The sequence below is a fragment of the Gracilinanus agilis genome, chromosome 4, assembly GCF_016433145.1.
Source record: "Gracilinanus agilis isolate LMUSP501 chromosome 4, AgileGrace, whole genome shotgun sequence".
Classification (NCBI taxonomy): domain Eukaryota; kingdom Metazoa; phylum Chordata; class Mammalia; order Didelphimorphia; family Didelphidae; genus Gracilinanus; species Gracilinanus agilis.
Window position 1 is genome coordinate 439399208 of NC_058133.1, and position 23116 is coordinate 439422323.

The 23116-nt window shown below is 41.5% G+C and overlaps 1 protein-coding gene across 2 annotated transcripts in view; it reads right to left on the reverse strand.

The window, feature by feature from the left end:
- Positions 1-1679: 1679 nt before the first annotated feature.
- Positions 1680-23116, reverse strand: part of BCAR3 (BCAR3 adaptor protein, NSP family member) — a 157193-nt gene continuing 135756 nt past the window's right edge. For both annotated transcript variants that reach the window (XM_044672004.1, XM_044672005.1), the window contains 6 exons: positions 21373-22025; positions 13741-13856; positions 10007-10178; positions 5814-5925; positions 4701-4913; positions 1680-2342 (listed from right to left, as the gene is read on the reverse strand). In XM_044672004.1, coding sequence (XP_044527939.1) covers positions 2164-2342; positions 4701-4913; positions 5814-5925; positions 10007-10178; positions 13741-13856; positions 21373-22025 — 1445 coding nt within the window. In that variant the 3' untranslated portion in view covers positions 1680-2163. The remainder of the gene's footprint in view (positions 2343-4700; positions 4914-5813; positions 5926-10006; positions 10179-13740; positions 13857-21372; positions 22026-23116) is intronic.

A 23116-nucleotide genomic window follows, 5' to 3' on the forward strand; every position in this document is an offset into this window, starting at 1 on the left:
CATCTTGAAGGCACATTATTCCAATATCCAGGTCTTTGCACCATTTCAGCTTCTGGTAAGGCTCTGCTGCTCACACTCTCAAGGACTATGCTTTGGCAATAGGCATGATTCCTTGTCTAGAGCTCAGTGAGGACGTGGTTCATGGGTGTTGGGGCTGACCAAAACTGAAATGGACTATTCGTTGGTGAATAATACAAATGAGAATGTGGGGAAGGGGATCAGGGGAAGAGAAATAATTTCAGATCCGAAGAGGAATAGTTGAGTGGCTCAGTAGACTGAGGTAGATCCACTCCAGACCTGGAGTTGGGAGACCTGGGTTCAGTCTCACCTCAGACACTCTTATCTGTCACTCTTGGACAAGTCACTTGCCCTTGCCCCTCTTCTGTCTAAATTGATATTTAGACAGAAGGTAAGGGTTTAAAGAGAGAGAGAGTAAGAAAGACAGCAAATTTCAAAATGAAAATTTTTTTTCTTCAAAATTTAAAAACTCAGCAACTTGCCTCCTTTCTCCATTGTGTTTTTTCCTAAGCCTGGCTTTGATACTTTCCCAGTCTATCATCTCAGTGGATGTTAGCAGCCGTCCATCACCTGTTTCGACTAGCAGTAGTAGGGTAGCAGCCTACCCTAGGTGTATCCTCAACCACCATATCCCAAGCCTGCCAAGTACCCAGAGTAAGGGTTATTTTCATGATCATACTGACCAGGGGGCCTCAGGACCAAGAGGACCTGGCCCTGGCCCAGCCCCAAGCCCTTGACTCTTGTCTAAAGGTTTCCCTTGGCCCCATCTGACAGTGCCCACCCGGGCGAGCGCCACACTGCATTCTGTCTGTAGCATAGCCGAGACTATCTGCACGCACAGAGCTCTGCTTAAACACTACACTGTCGTAGCCTGCCTGATGCTGGGGGTGGTGCGGATGCTACACCGTGACTGTGGAGCCCTCCTACGGCATGCTTGGGCACCTTACACCGCTATCACGAAGCCAGTCACCAGCCTCACTCTCTTTTCCAGTCATGGAAGGCCGGTGGGGATTGCCCCGGGGGCAGCGGCCTTACAATGACTCATCACATCATACGATGTGCCATGTATGTATGGCCCTGCATGGTCCTGTGTTCCCCATTAGAACGTGAGCTCCTTTAAAGCTAAGAATTCTCTTTGGCTTGTATCTGTGTTCCCAGGACTTAGCCTAGTGCCTGGCATGTCGTGAGCTCGTTTTCTTCCTACCTTTGTAGAAGGAGAAGGAACTGGGCTCTCCCACACTAATAGAGAAGAAAGGGAGGGATTCATTGGCCACCCACCTTTCAATGAGCCAAGAAATGCAACAATCGTGCTTGAACTCCCCTCTGTTTGACTTCGTTGGGACCGTCTCTCCTACGTTCACACCACCTGCCCACTTATATTTTTGTGGCATTTAAATAAGGGAGAAAGATACGAAGAGACAGGGACCCATACAAGGGGAGAAAAGATCTAAAGAAATAGGGGTCCTTTAGATGGCTTACTGTACCTATATACACATATGCTAAGCAAAATGTACTTAAGGTGAGTGTCAACGAATGTGAAGAAAGAATTCTTTTACAGCTAAACAAGAATCCAAGTTAACTGAAAGCATTTAAGAAAACTAAATGAAATGTATTTTATTAGCACCAAAAAAAGGATAATTTTAATATTAAGACACTGTGGATGTTCACATAAAGATATATTTTTATTCATGACTATTTACACAGTTTTCATATTCATTTAAAGAATATCATACAACTGATACCTTCTGAAATGTTTCATGCTGTTCTTAACCTACCCCTTCTATTTACACTTTCTGCTACATGATCCTGTGGGAATAAAAATTATTGAATGCAGTTATTTCAAGAGTTAAGTGATCAAATGAGATCAGTCAGCTCTGTCCCACAAGCTATTTTCTTAAAGTTGACTAATAATAATAATCATTAGCAACAGTTACATTAATAAATTATGATTCCTTTAAAAATCAGTAGTAATTTTTAACAATTCATAAATAAATGTGCACTGTGCAATTTACATTTTCAAATATCCTGTGGATACTAAAAGTTTCTATGTTATCACATTTGTACTTAATTATTTTATCAAATGATAAAACTTTCCCAAAGAAGAAATTGGATGAGCTTTAAATAATATAGTTCTTTGAAGACTTTTCAGAGCTCTGCATGCTTTACAGGTGGCGGTTCTAATTTTCGTGAGAGTGCAGTTAAAATCTGGTTGAATTTCTCATATCTTTCACTTTGATTGACTTGTGCTCCTTTGCTTCCCCATAGCAATCTCATCTGAAATTCAGTCTTGAATACTTCATTCATCTCTTCATCCGCCTGAAAACCTAGTAAAGGGGGGGAAAAGTAATATGTTACCTGAACCCACACTAGAAAGTATGAACTGAAATTGTGTGAAATATGATTTAAAAAAAAAAATCAACTCCATGTTAAATCTTGTGAATTGTTAAGAATAGAAAACGGTGGTCACTGTTACTGATCCAGTTAGACAAAATTTATATGGCTGGACATGTAAGAGCTATGGAGACTGTTCAACATGTTTCAAAAAAAGCTCATAATAGGAATTTTGCAAAATGATACCAGGCTTGGTGAATGGACCCGAAACTGTAGCTCCTGTAGCTCTTTTATTTTTTTCCCAAAGCTCTGTTTACTATGGGATTCTAATATGATTTAGAAATTTTCATCACTAGTGAAAGAGAAAAAGAATACAAAGATTATCAAAATGAATTGTACCATAGGATCAGAGATGGAAGGGATATTGGTTTCTATCTAGTTCAAAAGGGATCCATAAAATTGTTTTTTGTATTGTATAATCATGAAATTGATTATAATTGTATTTTGATGTAACTGATTACATGCCTTCTTTTCCAGCTTATTAGATTCAGTTCGATGGTCTCTTCTGTCTAGAACTTTTTGGATTCTAACTCTTGTCACATCTAATGTGTCTGCTATCTTTCCTCTATCATTCGCCAACTTAACAAGCATGGCATTCCCTGACTTTATTTGAGGCACTGATTAAAATGAGCATGGAGTGAAGCACAGATCCTAAGTGCCAGGAAAAGAAGGGTCAGGGTTGCTTGAGTCCCTCTGGAAAATGGTTAGCTGGCATACATAGGGGAAGAGAAGGATTCCAGATACCAGTTCAGGAGGAACAAGGGCTAGCAAGAAAAACATGCTCTAGGAAGATTATTTAAGATCTTAGAGACTTCTCCCCTCCCTCCCCCCCCACCCCCATCACCATATTGGGGACTTGAGGAGAGAACCTAGTCTAAGCAAGAGCTTGATAGAGACAGTCAATCCTTAATGTGGGCACATTTTCTCTCCAGTTATATCACACAAAATCTCTTGAGTTGGAAGGAGCCTAGTAAATAACAATTTCTTCCATTCAGTGAAATCTGACCTGGTTATCCAACCTCTTCTAAACACTACCAGTTGTGGGGAGCTTCCTACTGTTAAGCCCAAGAAACTCATGTTTCCCGAACAGTGTGTAGTAAGTTGGAGAAAGGCGTCCAGCCATCCTAAAAGATACTTTATCTTTAAAAACAAATTTGGTACACTCAAGAGAATGAGTTCAGATCTACTGCTTCTTACTTGTGTGACTATGGGGAAGTCATTTCCTCTTCTGGATCTGCTTCCTCAATGGATTAGATCGGGAAATTGCTTTAGATAACTTCTCAGGTCTTTTCCACTCTGAATCTAGTCTTTGTTCTTTTGCCACACAGTTACAAACACTTGGTTGTATTGGCTTCCATGGAGTAGTTAAGCGCCACTACTCCCCTGCTTTCAGAGGGTCAAGATGGCACGTGTTGCTTAGTCCTCAAAACAGAGGCACCTAATCTTTCCCAATCCTACATCCCTTCCCCTTTAAGGTTCGAGGCATTCTTCTGGCCTATAAGATTTGTAGTTTCCCTAATCAAGCTGTAAACCTTTGGTGAATTCAAAAACACTAAAGTGACCAAGAAGAAAACAGAAGGCCCTCTCATGAAATGACTTAGGAAAAAAAAAAGGAAACATCTTATTGTTTTTTATATAGGCCAGTCACTGCTATCAGTTACATAGTCCTCAGTTTTTAATCTAAAGATAGGAATTTGTACTTGCTAATGGAAGAAGATAGCATAATTCAAAATTCCCAGATGATAACAAGAGCTTTTCCTCCCAACTGCCCAAGTGATTAACCCATGATCATCACAGAGCGAGTAAGTGGCAGAGCCATGGTCTGAAGGGCCACAGCATCAGGATGCCTCTCAAGAAGAAAGACGTCTTTATTAACCCACAGTCTTAACAATTTTATCTCCCATTTGAGGTTGGAGAAGTCTATCTGTCACCTCATTTGGACCTATTTGAACTCACTTGTTCCTTATCAGAGATAGGAACGATTAGCAAGCTGGTGATGAGTTGTATACTTCACTCTCCTCTTTTTATTCCAAGATAAAGCTACAAGCAATAGGGGAGAAATAAGAAACATAGATAAATGCACAAACTGGTTAGTATGGCTTAAAAATACATGGGAATCACTAATACATACCGTCAATTTGAAGAGAAGAATAAATAATAATGAAAAAAATGACTTTTCCTGTCTGTTTTGTCTTTAAAGGGATCCCTCATTTTGCCATGATTTTATTTTTTATTATATTATTTTGCCAGCAGGAATGCTAAAGGCAGTAGCTTGGATCACGTCTGCTTACCTTCTAGGATCCTCTCGGCGTTCGCTCGGTACGTGTCTGCAGCCTGGGCTACGAATCGGGCTGTTTCTAGATGGCTCAGCATGATTTCACAGCTTTCATCATTTTTCTCCCACATGTCTGTCCCTTCAAAAGTGACTACTTGCCGCTCCATCAAGGTCACTAGAGGCATGAGCAGCGGCACCGTTACCTTGTTTTGGGGGACACACATGGTCTCTGGAAAACAGAAATGGGAGTCTTTGGGTACATCTTTCTTTCCAGGAAGTCTATGGAACAAGACAAGGTTCTCACAAGAAGGTGACTGGGGTCTTGGGCAGGTTTGGGGGCAGCTGGAACCACGCCTAGAGATGAGAAGGTTCGAATCTGGCCTCAGACACTTCCTAGCTGTGTGACCCTGGTCAAGTCACTTAATCCCCCCACTGCCTAACCCTAACAGCTCTTCTGCCTTGGAACCAATACACAGTATTGATTCTAAGACAGAAGGTAAGGGTTTTAAAAAAAAAATTTTTTTTTTAACTTTAACAAGAAAGTGTAGGTTCTTCTAGGGTATATGTGGGAGAGTCCCTTAAGCAAAGGTAGGAAAGGGAAGAGAATTAGCATTTATATACTGTGCTATGTGCTATGTGCTAAGCATTTTACAAATATCTCACAGCCCTGGGAGTCTGGTGCTGTTAAGATCTCCACTTTCCAGATAAGGTAACAGGCAAAGGGAGGTTTAGTGACCTCCCTTTTTTTATCTGGTCACATAGCAAGAGTCTGAAGCCGGATTTGCCAGCATTCCCAGCCCACCACCTAGCTGCCTCTGACAAAGCAAAGATGGTAGTGATTCTTGGAGAAGTGGAGAAGCCAAGGAAAGGACCCTTTTTTTAGGCACGTGTTAGCCCCGAGATTATACAGTCGCTAAGACAGCCAGGTTTTGATTTTTTTTTTTTTAAATCTCTAAAACTTCCCATGAATTTGGGGCAAATTCCTAGAAAATCCATCAAATCCACCAACTTTGCCAGTTCTGGTGGTTAAGCTTTTTAAACTAAATACCTGAAGAGAGCCAGAATTTTTAAGTTCCCATGCTTTGGGTATGTATAAAGAACTGGTCAAAGAAATTTGCTTTGTGCCTACCTTTGCCTTCATGTAAAGTTTTGCTGAAAGGTTTTAGTTGCTTTTCATAAAGGATTGCAGTCTGGGTGTAGTGGTGTCTTAAAGCAGTCCACGTCTGGTCTAACCTGGTAATCTGTGAGAGAGAGAGAGATGTTGCAGTAAGTCCTGGCAAAGCTATTCTTGTGTCAGGCACTTGGAAGGAAACCCAGAGGTTCCCCCCCACCCCCACCCCCAAGTGGGACCAAGCTTGAGTCACTGAACTGCTCCTTTGTGAATCTTTTCTTTGCTTGAGGGAGAACTCCCTCCTTTCTTGGATAGTCCATTCCAGTGTTGGATAGCTCCGATGGGGAGGCGATGTCTACATTTTCTTTTTCCCACTTTTCACGGTTCATCGTTATAACAACCAAACAAATCTAATCCCTTTTCCAGATTACAACCTTTCCATACTTGAAGATGGAATAAACCCAGAAATCATGCTATAAAATCAGAAGGCATCATTATAGACAATTTTTTTTAAAAAAACGTGCCCAGAACAGACCACAAAATTCCAAATGTGACTTGATCAGGATTGAGGACAGAGGCATTACCACTAGACACCCCACAATCCAAAGGGAAGGGGGAAGAGACCAACATGGAAATCGATGGCACCTTTCTTCTACCACCTTCCTAATCATCATCTCCCTTCTAAAACAGAGATTTATTCTCTTTTTCTGTCTCCTTGTTTTCTCATTGCCTTCTCATTTGTCAGTACCAACCCAAGAGTTCATGCTCCCATGGAAGGTTTGGCAAACATATACATATATATCTATCATACACACACAAACACCTATATATGCTTGAGTCTGATGCCTTCCATTGTTGTAATGCCCGTTCCTTGCTCAAATTCAGTTCTATTTACTTATCTTTTTAATTGTTGAATCCCTCTGGTTGAGAACAGACAAGAAATGTTGTTGTTTTTTTTAATCTGGCTTTAGAACCCAACACAAAGTTCAGTAAATGTTTATTGAAGTTTGTTGGCAGAAGAGAAAAATCAGTCTTATTTTCCTGGCTTTGACCTAGAATTTCCAGGTTTTAAAATATGTCCACTTAATTCTCAGCAACTTCACCATTTAAAATCCAAGCCCTGCACTTCAGGGCTGATGATGAGGAGACCACCTACGTGGAGGGAAGTATCACTAGGTTCGTGCTACTTCCACCAAGCTAGGGGACTTCCTGCCTGGGTAATCAACTAGACACAACATTTATGGTTGATGTCACAGAGGGTTAATAACCCAGGCCTTCCATAAAATGCCACACACACACACACACACACACACACACACACACACTATCCCCAAATAGCACTATCAGAAAAGTTCTGGGTTGAAGTGGGGTATTTATGTCATGTTTTTGTTTTGTTCTCCCAGGTGGATAGCAAAGCCATATAACTTAGAGCCTTGGGGGCTTTCTTTAGAAAAGTGCTTCAGAGTAGATTGAGATCTGTAGAGGAATGTTTATGATGCGATTTCTCAATCCAAATGATCAATTTGAAGAGGATCATAGGATTTCCAGCCCTTAGCAGGTCATTTAGTTCAACCCCATTATTTTACAGATGAGAACATCTGAAGCTACAGAAGGATCATGACAGGAGGGACCACAGGTCTGAGGCCTGGGGCTTAAAGAAGTTTGGAAAACATGAGAAAGTCACCCTAAATCTCTGTTGCATTACTATCTTGAATTGTTGAATCCCTTCTGATTACTCCCAGAATCAGAACTCCTAGCAAGGAACATCCCCTTCTTAATAGAAGTGAATTACTTAAAACCCCCAAAGGTAGTGATTTCTAGTCTAGATCCCCTCTTTTTCTTTTCTTTCCCCAGAGGCAGGAAGGGAGCAAATCTGTTATTTCATTAGTGATTCATCTTAGTGATGACATTGTGGTCAAAAAATTTTTACACAATATAAAATCTTTTTCTCCCCCCTAAATTCTTAGAATCAATATCGGTTCCAGGGCAGAAGAGTGGCAAGGACAAGGCAATGGGAGTTAAGTGACTTGGGTCACACTGAGGCCATCCAAATCCAAGACTTCTTATCTCTGGCCTTGGCTCTCAATCCACTAAAACTACCTCATTTCCCCTGACAATATTTAAAGTAAAAAAAAAAACCCTTACCTTCCGTCTTGGAGTCAATACTGTGTATTGGCTCCAAGGCAGAAGAGTGGTAAGGGTAGGCAATGGGGGTCAAGTGACTTGCCCAGGGTCACACAGCTGGGAAGTGTCTGAGGCTAGATTTGAACCTAGGACCTCCTGTGTCTAGGCCTGGCTCTCAATCCTCTGAGCCACCCAGCTGCCCCCAATATTTAAAGTCTTAAAGAACTTCTCAAATAGTATGTGTTTGTAGCAGAATTTAAACTCAGATCTTCCTGACTTCAAATAAGTCCCAGGCCAGCTCTAATCACTATACAGTACTATGCTGCCTCTCTTCATTTTATATAGGAAGAAACTTGGGTCCAAAGAGAAATGCTCCTCCCCAAGACCAGATGAAGGTCGTGTGACTCAATTTAATCTTTTTTTCTTGCTATACCACAGCATCAACCCAAGTTCCCCAGAGAGGATATACTATAAAGAAAAGGAGGCTTATTTTAAAAAAAATGTGTTGAGTTGATTTTCTAGAAGCAGTGATATATTTTGGTTCAGCCACATCATCACTAGGTCCCACCATGACTCCTAGTTCAGTGGATTGCATCAATCACAGATTGCAATCGCAGATTGCTCCAATCCACTGAACTAGGTAGAGAAGCCTGACTGGCTGAAGGACTTGGAATCTTGGAAGGGATAGAATAGACAACACTGTCCTCAGTGCCATGAGAAAAAGAATTCCGAATGCCTGCTAGACGGTTCCATTCCCTTCTTTTTCCCTACACTTGAATACACTCAGGATCTTTCTTGGATACTACAACCTGGATCTGCTTACAAAGGATCCCAGAACTAGAGAAGACCTTAAAGATTGCCTAGTTCTTCTGTTATCACTGATTCTCTTGCTAGAATAGAAATGTAGAGTCGTCATTGGCCCTTCCCCCGTTCCTTACTCTCCAATGTCACAAATCTTGTTGAATCTGTTTCCCAAAGTCCCTCCTTTTCCCTTCCACTGCAGCCATTCTCACATAGACCCTCACCTCTACTGCCACAATTAGTACCACCTGCTCTGCCCTTCTTTAGTCTATCATTTTATTGGCCATGCCGCTACTGAGAATCTTCCTAGGGCATCAAAGAGGTCCATAAATTCTACTAAAAAAAAAAATAATGGAATTGGCTACCTAGTATCTATTAGAGTACATAAACTGATTCTGGCATTCACACTCCTAACTCCAATTTTAGTGCCTTGCAAATGGTGGCCGCTTAATAAATGAATTTAATTCATGTACTCTAGCCATGTCCTTCCTTCCTTCTCCTTCCAGCTTATCTTCATGCCTTTATCTTTGCTATCTTCTCTCTAGAATGGATTCCCCATTTTTAAGTTCTTTCCTGTTTCAGGGGACAACTCAAGTTCTCTCTTCTAGGAAGCCTTTGCTGACTCTTCAGTCCTTGACCCCAGCAGCAAAGGAGCTGGCTCTTCCTCCTCAGAGCTGGTAAGGTTTGTGTTACCTCTCCTGTGTCTCTTGCCCATAGGGGAAGAACAGGCACTAAGTAAATGCAGAATTGAATTGGGAGAGGTTTTCATATGTGGGACATCTCATAAAAGTTCATAGTTTCCCAATAAAATGCCTTCAACGCGTTATTCACATATAATCCACCGTCTCTTGGACAAGTTTCCCAAAGGCTCAAGGCCTCACAGGGTTAAATGCTACACTGTCAACACGTGCAAGGATCCAGATGAAAATATGTTGTTTTTGGCAAACAACGGGCTACAGCATGGCATACCATCCTAATTGGTTTTCTCACAAAAAACATTGATTCTCCTCCCCCCCCCCCCTTGGGGATAACACTCCTTATTGTACGCCAGAGGCACTTGCTGACTGTCAGCAAATATCCACTGTCTTAAAAACAGAAACAAAATACTCGGTTCAAACTTCTCAGTTGCCCTTGTGATCAATGGCAGCCTTTATCATTTTACTTATTTTGGTTTTACTGATTTTATCAATTTACTTATTGAAATCGAAAGAAATTTGACCAACAGACCTGTTAGAGAAAATATTACTTCCCCTTACGAGGCCACCCCAGGCAACCCGATCACTTACTTGTGGCATTTCCAAGGCTTTCATGATGGCAGAGAAGGCGTACAGGTCGCCCATGGAGTCCTTCAGTTCCACGGCCACCCGAATGATCTTGTGCAGCGTTGCCGCTCTCTCCTCCAAACTCCCGGTGCAACCCAGGACATCCACTGCGATGCCAATGGCCATGGTGTTGTGTCTGGAAGGCAAGCACGGGGAAGCCAAAGGTAAACCCATTAGGTGAAAGTCAAGGACAATAATGGTGTTCCCGATGATTAGGCGCAGAGGACCCCGTCAGGAGATCTCGGCGTCAGCTGAGCAGACCACAGACAAGTCAGTTAATTTCATGGAGCCTCAGTTTCCTTGTTGGAAAACTGGAAATAGAATTCATTTATCCAATAGGTTTATTAAGCACCTTCCTTTGTATAAGATACTCAGAGATAGAAAAACAAAACAAACCAGTACCTGCTAGAACTGAGTTTGAATCGCTAGCTGTGTGTCTCTGGGCAAGTCACTTAACCTATTTGCTTGAGTTGGCTCCTTAGTAAAATGGGGATAATAATAGCACCCCCCAAGGTTGTCGTGAGGTTCCAATGAAATAATCATTTTTCACCCTTTAAAACAATGTTTAAAATGATCGCCCCAAGTCAAATATCAATAATATGGAAATAGATCTTGTAAATATTAATATATAATATTATATTTGTAGTTTATTAATAACTAAAGTAAAAAAGCTAGCTAACCAAGCTGCAGTCGCAGGGGGAAAAAAGCGAGAGGGAAGAGTCACAGAACTTATAAACAGTAACGTAAGGATGCACATAAATGAAAAGGGAAAAGGAAACTTGGGATGAGGAAAGAATTCTGGGAGATGGAGTCCAAAGGTTACAAGAATTTCTAACTATACAGTCTTGATCAATGACACATGTAAAACCTAGTAGAATTGCTTGTTGGCTATAGTAGGGGGATGGGAGGAGGGGAGGGAAAGAACATGCATCATATAATCATGGAAAAATATTTTTAATCGATTTTAAAATGTTTATTTACTCATTTAAAGCATTTTATTTTCCCAATTTCGTGTAGTAATGATTTTCTATTTTATTTTTTCAGTTCAATGCATTTTCTTTTTTTTTAAGTGTATTTCTTTAATTAATTTAGATTATTTTTCCATGGTTACACGAATCACATCCTTTCCCTCCCCTCCTGTAGCCAACAAGCAATTTCACTGGGTTTTACATGTGTTTCAATCTTATTACTTTATTATTATTATCTTATTTTATAAATTAATCAACAAGTCTCCCTTCTTCCCTTCCCTCCCCCCAACAACCTGGATATGATAAGCAGTGTGATCTGAGTTTTACATGTATTTGAGAGAAGAATTAAAGCACCTAGCATAGTGCCTGGCACACAGAAAATGTTACATAAATGTTAGCTATTATTATCAAGGAGCTAAAAATATATTGGAGAGAAATGGCAAGTCAACAGATAAGCAAATGCAAAGTAACATTTGCCCTGGCTACCTCATGTAAAGACTTGGCAAGTTTTAAAGCAGGAGGAGTTGTTATTCCTCAGATAATCAAATTGTTCTGTGGGGTAATCTCTTTAGCTATGTGGACTGAAGCCTACTCTCTTCCTGAGCCCAGCCCAGGCTGCAAAGTTTTCTCCTTAATTCCTGGGCATGGGGGGTGGAGACCAACACAATTTGTTGGGGGAGACTCTGACTTCCTCCCTTTCTCCCAATATCCCAAGAACTGCACTGGGGCATGTAGTCCATCCATCAGTTATCCCTCTCTCTGGTCTAGTGATTAAGTCCATCATCTTTTCTAAATGCACATTTCTTGGATGACATCCTTTAGCCAGTTCTTCAAAGTTCCTTATCTTATTACTTTATTATTATTATCTTATTACACATTGCAGCCTTTTCAAATCCAACATGTGCCTTCAACACCGCCATCTTGAGCGATGGGAATTTTTAATTCTTCAGAGACTAGTGTTCTATGACTTTAGAGACAACACCAGTAGAATATTGAAATTTAAAAGATGGGACCTTGGTTCTTCTTAGAGACAAAGAACACCAGTAGAATATTGAAATTTAAAAGATGGGACCTTGGTTCTTCTTAGAGACAAAGAACACCAGTAGAATATTGAAATTTAAAAGATGGGACCTTGGTTCCGATGGGACATGTCCTGTACTTCTAAAATGAACAGCACTTATTTCTTCTCATTTCCTACATTTCCAGCATTCTCATTGTCAGACGCTTAACATGACTTAAGTGCACGCTTCGGCAGTTCAACATTTATTAAATACCTACGCTGTTTCAAGCAATGCCATTCTGTAAGAAAATTATTACAATTGCCATTGTGCTGGAGGTACATAAAAAATGGCCAAATGACTGCCTTCAGGGAAGGAATGCCACCTAAGGGGTAATACAACATATATATAATTGTGACAAAAAGCAGAATGGAACAAGGGAAAAAGTTAAGATCCAAAGAGCTGTTGAGGACATTGTAGGAGGGAAAGCTCACATCTAGCTTAGGGGGATGGAGCAAGAAGAAGGGAAGCTGGACCCTTAAAGGAGGAGGGTTTCAAAAAGCCGAGATGTGGAGGAACACTCTCCAAGTACTATGGATAGCCAAGCAAAAAACTCAGGAACTTTCTGGGAACTTCTAGCACCGTGGAAGGTAGAACGTCCAAAGAAGCATTCACCAACAGTCAGTCAGTTGATGCTTTGGTGGTCTGAGGCACAGATCCCCACAGAGGACTTACAAATAATACTTTCAGGGGAAATGGACTATCACTTGCTTCCATATTCACTCCACAAAAAACTCTGCTCCTTTCATGGCAAATTCCTGGTTCAGCCCCAAATGAGGCTGTGCTTTCCTAATAAACTTTTTTCCATCCTCCTTCGCAACCTCCCCACCATTCATCCTTGAATCTTCCAAATGGATGAAAGTCTTTAAGATGAAAGGTCTCAGAGGTACGAAGAACTAGGAGCTCTCTGTCTCCAGTGTTGGGAGCCCCCCCGGGCTCTTCACCAAGGCCATGATTATTGACTCCTGCGTTTATGGGCCAGCTGTGCTACCAGCTGGGTACAAAGAGTTCTGTTTTCTCCCTCAACCTCCCCCAATAGCAGTGACTACAGCTATGATCTCTGTGACTTCCTTCCTCTCCAGATCATCCTTGTCGACATCCAGGAATTGTCCTCCTCCGAGTCTTCAGAGGAAAAACCTAGGTTCACAGCAATGTTCCAAAGACATCAGTCTGTCTGTCTGTCTGTCTGTCTGTCTGTCTGTCTGTCTGTCTGTCTCTCGGCAACTATTAAGCAATTCTTGTGTTTCAAGCAATGCCGCCCCTTGTATAATTAGAAAATCTTGAAACCCTTGGACTGCATCTCCCAGCATCCCTTTCCTCCCCACCTTGCGCAGCTTACATCATTTGTATATAATTGTGTGTAACCCCCGCCTCTCGCTCTCTCTTTTCTCGGGAGCTGGGTGAGCTCCCTTTTACCCTAGCTTGTTTATTTTTCTTCACGTTACTGAGTCTTTTCCTTCCCTTGCTTCAAGTTTTTATAAATAAATCTTATTAAATAGAATACTTGGAATATTTGAGTATTAATTTTAATTCTCACAAACCCATTGTGCTGGAGATATGTAATGGGGTTTTTCCAATTTTTTTCCCCCTTTTCAAATGTGGTGGCACCATCTTCTAACTAGCTAACAGGCAAGTCAGAGGACTGAAATAAAAAGTGACAAGAAATGTTTACCTTTCAATGATGTCCAGGCGTAGTTGGTGTCCGTAAGGCAAAGTAATGAGTTCCAGACCTGAGTTGACTCCCATGATCCTCTTCATCTCTTCAGAGACTTCCAATATCCTAGCAACCTATCCAGCAGAAAAGTATAATTATATATATTTTAATTATTACTATATTAACAAATACATTTTAAATATTATGGATATTAAATAACATTAAATATAAAAATAATTATTTACTTATTATTATAAAATATAAGTTATAAAATTTATATTAAATTACATACATTAAGTTGGGAAGTTGATTTGACATTCCCCTAATCTAATGTGTAGAAAGAGCTACAGGAAAATATTCTAAGACTACCCCTATCTAAAAAGGGATGTAGGGGGCAGCTGGGTACCTCAGTGGATGGAGAGCCAGGCCTAGAGATGGGAGGTCCTAGGTTCAAATCTAGCCTCAGATACTTCCCAGCTGTGTGACCCTGGGCAAGTCACTCGACCCCCATGGCCCAACCCTTACCACTCTTCTGCCTTAGAACTAATACACAGTATTGATTCCAAGACTGAAGGTAAGGGTCTCCCCCCCACCCCCAAAATAATAGAATAAAATGAATGAATGAGCAAATAAACAAGCAGAATAAATAAATAAATAAACAAATAAGCAAATGAATAAGTGAATAAATAAACAAATAGGAAGGCAAGGGTCTTAATAAATGAATGAATAGATAAATAAATGGGCACATAAACAAATAAACAAATGAGAAGGGATGTACAATGACATATATAAAATCCAGTGGAACTGTTCATTGGCTATGGGAGTGGGGAGGGTGGGGGGGAGGAGGGGAGTGAAAGAACATGAATCCTGTAACCATGGGAAAATATTCTAAATCAATTAAGTAAAAATTTTCAAAGCAAAAAAAAAAAAAGATGCGTTATACTATTAATAATATTCATGCTTGAAAGTGAAATCCCAGGTGAAAACAAGTAGAGGAAAAGGGAGACTGAGTCGTTTGATCTTCAATTGGCAATAATTTCGAAACCAAAGAAACATCTGAGTTAAATAACTCATGTCAAAAGTGTCCTAGAGATGTGCTGTGATATTTTACTACTCGTTCTAGGTCTCTGTGTGTGTATTTTGAACCCCATCCGTTGACTGAAAGACTGAAACAGAAATTCCCCAATTTTCCCTTCCCAGAAGGATTGTCACAAATGGGCTGCTCATGCTCTTGCTGATCCTTACTTCCAGATGGGTAGCAGGGAGCTCTTTCAGGCTGGAAACTCTCGGGGCTTTGACGAACAGGTGTGAAATGTGAGTTTTCAGCCTCCTGCTCTCTTAGAAGTAGAGCTGGGAAGGACCTCAGAGGCCACCTCATCAAAGACACATTTGCTCTCTTACTGGGACTTTTTGTCACTTTTAAGGAGGAGGGATGCTCCAGGAAAGCCGTGGTACCCACCCATGATACACCGAGGAAGAAAGAGGTGAGCGGCTACACATTCATCATTACTGTGCAAAGGAGTCATAGAAGAATGACAGGGGCTGTTAGATTCCATCTCGTTGCTTTTTTAATAGCATTCCAAATGCCTTTTCGGTATGCATTAGGAAGTCACAATACAAAATGTCTTGGAGTTTGAACTCTGTCATTAATCTTGACCTTCTCTGGGTTTGGCAAAGGAACTACTGGGGGATAAAGAAAATAAACACCCAGGAATCTGTGGCAAGTCTAGGCACAGAATGGATGATTTCACCTAGGAAGCCTTCTACCCTGGGCTTCAGTATCTCCCAAACAGGGACAGTGGGGTGATGCAATAGATAAGAGTGCTGGGCTTAGAATCATGAGTTCAAATCTAGCCTCCCACACAAAATAACTGTGTGACCTTGAGCAAGTCACTTAATCCTGTTTGTTTCCATTTTCTCATCTGTAAAATGAGCTGGAGGAGGGAAATGGCAAACCACTCCAGTATCTTTGCCAAGAAAACCCCAAATGGGGTCATGAAGAGTTGGACACATCAGTCCCCTAGGACGAAACAAGACCAACCATCAAGGACTGCTTGACTTCCATCTTTCGGAATTCCTAGCTTCCTTTAAAGCTCACTCAAGAGCAATTTACATGGGGGGTCTTTCCTGATTCATCCTGCTTGTTAGTACCGTCCCCACAAACCAACCCACTCTGAAATTATATTTTTTCTTCAATATTTTCCATCTCCTTATATATTTTCAAGATATTTTCTATCTCCTCATATACATACAACTTCTTTTCCTCAATAGAATATAAGCTTCTGGAGGGCAGGGACTGTTTTATTTACACCTTTGTATCCCCAGCACTTAGTATAACATAGTATATAGGAGGCATTTAATACATTATTACTGATTAACTGGCAACTATTGAGATGATAATATTCTTAAAATGAAAACAGTTACCATAACCTGGGTGTCCGTCGTGACAGTCATATGCACAGCAGAAGAAATCTTGGCACAATTCCCTAAATCAAATTTATACCTTCGACCATAGGAGGAAGGTTGTCTACCTAAGCCCTGGCCACAGCCTATAAGCATCACAAGTGCTGGCAGCAGCCCAGATTTCCCCACAGGTCTGAAAGCTGAAATCTGTCCTCTTTGGGAAGCCCAATACCCTTCTGTGATTTTCTTTAGTCATCACGAATAATTGTAGTCAGAATAGAAAACTTTTGGTATATTTAAGTTAAAAAAGAAAGACAACAAAGTGTATTCATAAGTAAAGAACCATCTACTTTATAATAATCGTTCTAGGGGTTTTTTAAAGGCCCTTTAAAGTTTCATAAAATGCTTTATATCCATTAATGTCCTTGTACCACATTGGTACTACTGGATCCCATCCAGCGAGGAAGCAGAGATTACATTTTATGAAGCTGATCAGGTTCCTTCCATTTTTAAATCTATGATTCTATTCTAAAAAAAAATTTAAAAAATCAGAGGTACTAAAAGGGTCCCAGGGCTCCAGTCGTTCTGGGAATCCTGATTATGCCAGGAACTTGGATGGGCATCAGGGGCTCTAAATGAGAGGTGCCTTGGGGCTCAGCTGACCTCTTTATCATTCTTTAATTATCCCACATATAAAATAAAGATCAGAATATTTTCAAGGCCTTGACCCACAGGAACTAGGTAAAAAACAACAAAAAACTAGGTAAAAAGATAAAAAAGTGAAGTGGTGGACCAGGAAACTGTTGTGTCACTCAAAGCCTAGGAGGTGGGTGTTTCTCCTCGGGGAGAGAGTGATAGATGACTCTAGAAGGCTTAAGAGTGAGCTGGCAGTGACTTAAAGATCACCAAATCCAATCCATCTCACAGAGGAAAGGGGCAAAGACAAAGAGGACTACAGGGCCCTCCACTTATAGGGCGTATCTGAGAGAAGTTTCAGGCACTTGAGAAATCACTGCTGTTCCCTTTGAAAAACTAATTATACTTTCTGGCATCAGCACTGGAAAAATAATACTTAAATGCTTCAATGGCATTTTTCAAACATTAATTACGCCCCAACACAGTTCAGCCCTCCTCACAATTGGAAAGTTGTTTTTATTTTTTTTTTCCATCTTGTGGAAGAAATGGGTAAAAGGATGCTTAAAGGACTTCTCAGAAAAGGCAGTTATGTATACGGGTGTGAGTAACATTTTTCATAGGTTTTGCCCATGTTCCACCTGCTACTTTTCCTTTAAATACTCTCACCATTCTCTCTCTCTCTCTCTCTCTCTCTCTCTCTCTCTCTCTCTCTCTCTCTCATCAATTCTAAGATAGCACAGGACTAGGTAATTCATAGTACCCACAAACACTGTAACAATAAAATAGCTCATTTTGTAAAAAATGTAGCAGTTTGGGGTTATCTAAGTGGCTTAGTGGATTAAGAGCCAGACCTGGATTTTGGGAAGACTAGGGTTCAAATCTGGTTTCAGACACTGCCTAACTGTGTGATCCTGGGCAAGTCCCTTAATTCAGCTGCCCAGCCCTTACTGCTCTTCTGCCTTGGAACCTATACTAATCCATTTTAAGCTAGAAGATAAAGGTTTAAAAAAAAAAAAAAAAGGAACCTTACTATTGGATAATAGGCCCATCACTCTACAGATGAGGAATTTAAGTCCCAGAGAGTTTATTAATTTAAGATGTTTGCCATTGTGTTTGGTGCCCAGCACAGAGTAGGTATTCAATGATGTTTGATGTATTTGATTAAATCAAAGCAGCTGAATTTTCAAACTTTGCTTAAGGCAAACAAATTGCCTTTCTCTAGTTTGAGAAAGTAATCAATATTCAAGCTAGAAATTTGGCTTTATCTCTTAAGCTACTTTCCTTAAGCTGCAGTCCAGCTACTGCTACTTTCTAGGACTTTACAATATTCTAATAACCCTAATTAGTGGAAGTTTCAGAAATACAAATTTAAGCTTTATATAAGAAAAAACTTCCTGACAATTAGAGATCCCTGAAAGCGGAATGGCCTGCCCTGGAAGGCAGTAGATTTCCCCCTGACCAGAGGTCTTTAAGTGAAGGCTGGATGGCCATTTATCAAAGAAACTATAGAGAGGTTTAATTATAAACTGACAGAATTAGACTTGTTTCCCTCTATAGTCATTACCATTAATCGTCTGTTTAATGGCCGTTAATGTGTCCCGACTGTGTAAATAACATAATTTATGCCTTTTGTTTCTCTAGCTCTTACCTCTCAAGAGGTAACTGGGTTTTGTAAGCATCCTGGTAAAAAGAATGTAGGGGTCAGAGTAGAGACTCAGAGGCTCCCTATTACCTACAAGTCACCTAACCTCTCCACTGGCCTCAGTTTCCTTATCTTTAAAATGAAAAGTCAGGCTAAATGACCCCTTGGACTCCTGACTATGAAAATGAAGACAGAATTCTCCCCTTCACTTTCTTCACTGCTCTGAGAACAAGAAGGGAAAGAACAAGATCAGTGAGGGGCACCCCATGCCTCCCAGGATGGAACACATGGAGGCCAGATGTTCCTGGGGTTCACCTTGCCACGTGGGCTGCTTTCAGCTCTGACTCCTTCCTCTTTCTGAAATCTTGCTTTTTTGGGGGGGTGGGGGGTGGGGGGTGGGGGAGGGAAGGGAAGAGAAAGAAAAAGCAGTCCTTTCATTTCCAAGGAAATTTCCAACCTAAGAGAGCAAGACCCCTGTGCCTGAACTTAGTACATGTCTAGAGAATGAATGAGCTCCTTGGTAGCTTAAAATGGCAATGGCACAAAACTAGGATCCAGAATCAAGCGTGCTTCCCAGATTTCTGCGACATTCCACAGGGGGAAATGACTCAGAAACTAGAGCCCTCAGGAACTCTGGCCACCATCCTGTCAGTAATTCTCTTGCCATCCCATCAGGTGGTTTGGGTGCCCAAAAAGTGATGCAGAGAGGAGTTAGGCTCCTCCCCTGGGTATTTCATACATAAAAATCCGATAAGATGCTTCCCAGAAGGACTAAATGTACCACAAGAAGATAAGGCGATGGTTTGCTTATTGTCACAAGAAATACTTTTGTCCCAGAGACAGTGAGATGATTTCATGGCAGCTTAGAGTCACCGAGATGCTTTCAGTCTTTCCTTAAAAAAGGGAGCGAGCATCCCACCTTGACCTGACTCTTTGGCATTGTCACATAAGGTGGCAACGGTATTACACTTCACAGGAAACCCGGTCTGCCGGTGGGTCCCTGAAAATCCAATTGTCCTTTTCTACAGCTCATCCAGGGAGGTTCTAAGCTAGATGAAAAACCTTAGATGCCTGGGAATAGAGTCGAGTTTTGAGCCTGATGTAGATAGAAAAATATTACCCAGGATGAAAAACTCAAGATAATATTAACAACAATAATCAACATTTGTATAGTGCTTTAAAATTTACAAAGCACTTCCACCCTCCCCATTTAGATTCCCCACTAGGTCAAACAGAATTTTACTCACATTCAAGGAGTTTGGGCAAATGCCCAAACTGAGTAACCACCACCGTTGTCAATCCAAGTCTACATAGTAAATCATATGGGAAAAAAAAACAATCCAACTCTGTTGTAGGTCTAAAGGGTTGGACTTATGTCAAGAAGCCCCAGATTCAAATCTTATTCCTGAAACTTGCTAGCGGTGACACCATGGGTAAAGCTTGGGCCTCAGTTTCCTCATCTGAGCGGCCTCAAAGGGTTAGTGTACTTTGCAATATTATGCAGTTACTGTGATTATTTAATCCCTCCCTCAGCCCTGTCTTCTCAGCTGACAATAAACAGTGGGCATTATTCATTCATCATTCATTCACCAGTGACATAGGCAACCTCACATGCTTCAGTGGATAAAAAAAACAAAACAAAATAAAACACACAAAAAACTAGAATCCCAAGGGCTGGAGACAAAGGCTTCCACGCTACAAATTTCATTCTGTTCCGAAACCGGTATCCTTGCTTGAAACTGATGGAAGTACCCGTTTTCATTGGCAGAGTATGTACCAATAAAAAACAGACCACCCAAAACACAAATAATAACAAAAATGAAGCAAGACACTAGCAGGCATCTTGGCTCTAAGGGATGAAAAAAATCCCCACCCTTACGGTATTTCTTATGATGCTTAGTGATTCTGATGGAGTGGCTGTCCCTCACCTCCACCCCACGATGGGGACCACCATGGATGCTGATCTCCAAGGTGGCAGCGATTGAAGATCCCAAAAAGGGAAAGCTGACATTTATAAGATTATAAGAATGTGACATTGTCTTCATTGGGCCACAAAGAAGTCCAGGTTTTTTGGTGGGCTGCGTAGCTACTCAGGAACCAGCTTCTTTATCAGAGAGGCCACTACTGATGGCAGAGCCAGGCTCAAGCTGGGTTGAGATACAACTTCCTAGAAATGAACTTCCAGAATGACTCAATTTGGTTCAACAAGCACGATGAGCTGTGTACAGGGGACGAGTGAGATATAAGATTTAAGGAAGACATAGTTCTTGCCCTCAGGAAACTTATATTATTGAGGGGGGTGATACATATGCATGTATGATATAAAAGAATATAGGGGAAATTCTTGAGAAAAGCACAAATACCAAGCACTCTGGAGGTACCTGGGGTAAAAAGCCATGGTTTACTGGAGAGAGAAGAAGGGGCTTCCTAGAGGAGGGGGCATTTAGTTGAATTTGAGAACAGAGTTTCTTAAGTGCGGATACATGAATTTGTTAACTATTTGAATATAATTAATTTCCTTTTTAATCTGTTGGATTTTATTTTAAAAATTATCTGGAGGCATCTGGAAGCTCCACTAGACTTCTAAAGACATCTAAGACTAAGAGAAGTTAAGAATTTCTCAGCTAAAGGTGCCTTTCTTTTCCCACTAAAAATCTAAAGAAATAACTCCCAGCCAGCCAAGGAGACCTCTCATGTTTCCTAATACTACTAGCCAGTGGGAGGTATATCCTTGGTCATGGACTTTTCTATCAACCCACCAGAAGAACTGCCCAGGGTGAAGTCTTCCTTTCAAGAGAATTCTCCTCCCTTGGATCAATCCCTGCATGTATGACTTCTCTGACTATTTCAGAAATTTCTCATTAGCAAACCACTTGGAAAGAAAGATGTGGCTAAGTGAAAATATAGGAAGATTTTTTTTTTTAAAATAATGCTTTTCCCCCCACTGCTTTGAAGGCCCAAGTATTTACCTTGCAGTCCATCTTCAGCATGTGCTTGGCGATAACCTTGGGATCGTTGTTGGTGAACAGCTCCTTGGCACGTTTCAGCATTGAGGTTTCCAGAGGCTTGTTTTCAGGAGGAAGGAGTCTGGATTCAAAATCATTGGGCCTGAATGAAGAGACTGTCTCCAGACAGGGTGTCACAAACACCCCGACATCCTCCTGTCCCTTTTCCATCTGGGCAGCCAACAGAGCCCGAGAAGACCTCGGGGCATCGTCATCCAGGATCAAATAGTTGGTGCCAGAGTTTCGGAGTGAGAGGGCTCCGTTCTCCTTGGCTGTCAGAGGCTCCCCGCAGCCACTCTGGGGACACAGAGCCTGCTTTGTCCCACAGTAGCCAGGGGGAAAAGCAGGATTGAGTTCACAATAGTTTGCCTCAAAGTTGTGCCAAGTGGAAGGAGACGGGGGTGGCTTCAGGAAAGGCACTTTGCTGGGCTTCGGTGGAGGTTTGGGGTACAGCTGGCTGTCCGATCCCCTCAAGGCTTCCCCGGGGACTTGGGCTTCTAAGGAAACCCTCCGCACCACCGTGGGGCTGAGTGTTGGCTCGCTGCCTGTCCTGAACACTGGGGAATTTGGACAAGGGCTTGTGTCTACTCCGGGGGACTGGGGTGGCAGCTTAGAACCTAGAATCAAAAAGGAGGATCAAAAGATATCAATTGTATGAAAAGGAAAAAAAAAATGCAATCTCTCCCCTTCCTAGCAAATCTGGCACGAGAAACAGTATAGCGTATAAGGCTCCGGACGTAAGAGTCAAGCTTTATCTTTATTTCATATACTTGCAAGTTGTATGACCCTCAAATTATTTAACCCCAGTGCCTCAGTTTTCCTTAATTGTAAAATGAGAGTTAGCCTAAATAACCTCTAAGACCCCTTCCTAAATCTTTGATCTCATGACTGCTTTATTTGCATTTCCATGTTCATTTTCAGAGATTCTCCACCCCCATCAGGAAAAGCAATATTTTACAGAATAAGTCAGCCAGCACACATCCCATATCTGGGGGGCCATCCCCCAATTCTGTCCTTTAATGTCATTTGGGAAGCCTTTTAACAATCCCCTACATCCCCACTCACACAAGGTTAATCCAGCCAAGGCTGGATTATTCTACCCAACATGGAAATTCATTTTTCAAGAAGAGAAAGATGCAGCAAGGGACCCAGAATCCAAGGCTCTCAGTCACTCCCCAAAACTAGCTACACATAAAGGGGGGCATAGAGAAGAGAGGGCAAAAAGCTACAGAGGATCAGCTTTTTTAGGGAAGGAACCTTTGGAAACTCCCACACTTGGCTCTGAAAAGAGAACCCCAGAGTTTCATTTGCTTACCAAGATCCACCGGCATTTATTTAGTGCCTTAAGATGGGCAAAAAACACATTACATACATTATCTCCTCCCAACACTCTTTGAAACAGATGCCATTATTACCCCCAATTTACAAATGAGGAAACTGCCGCCAAAAGCATGAACGTGATTTTCCCAGAATCAGGCCACGAAGGCAGATTTCAAAATCAGATCTTCCTGCCTGCCTCCTGCCTTCGCCTGTCCTCTGGGCTTCTGTCTTGCCACTGGGTCGGGCTGATGACCTTAAGCAACTCGGCCTCAAATCCAATGTATGCCAGAGACAAAAAAGACACCATCTCGGTCTTCTTCCAGCGTGAAGGGCAAAGACCAGCCAGGCTGCCCGCTGCGTTCTCTCTCCAGTCATCGACCCATCGTTT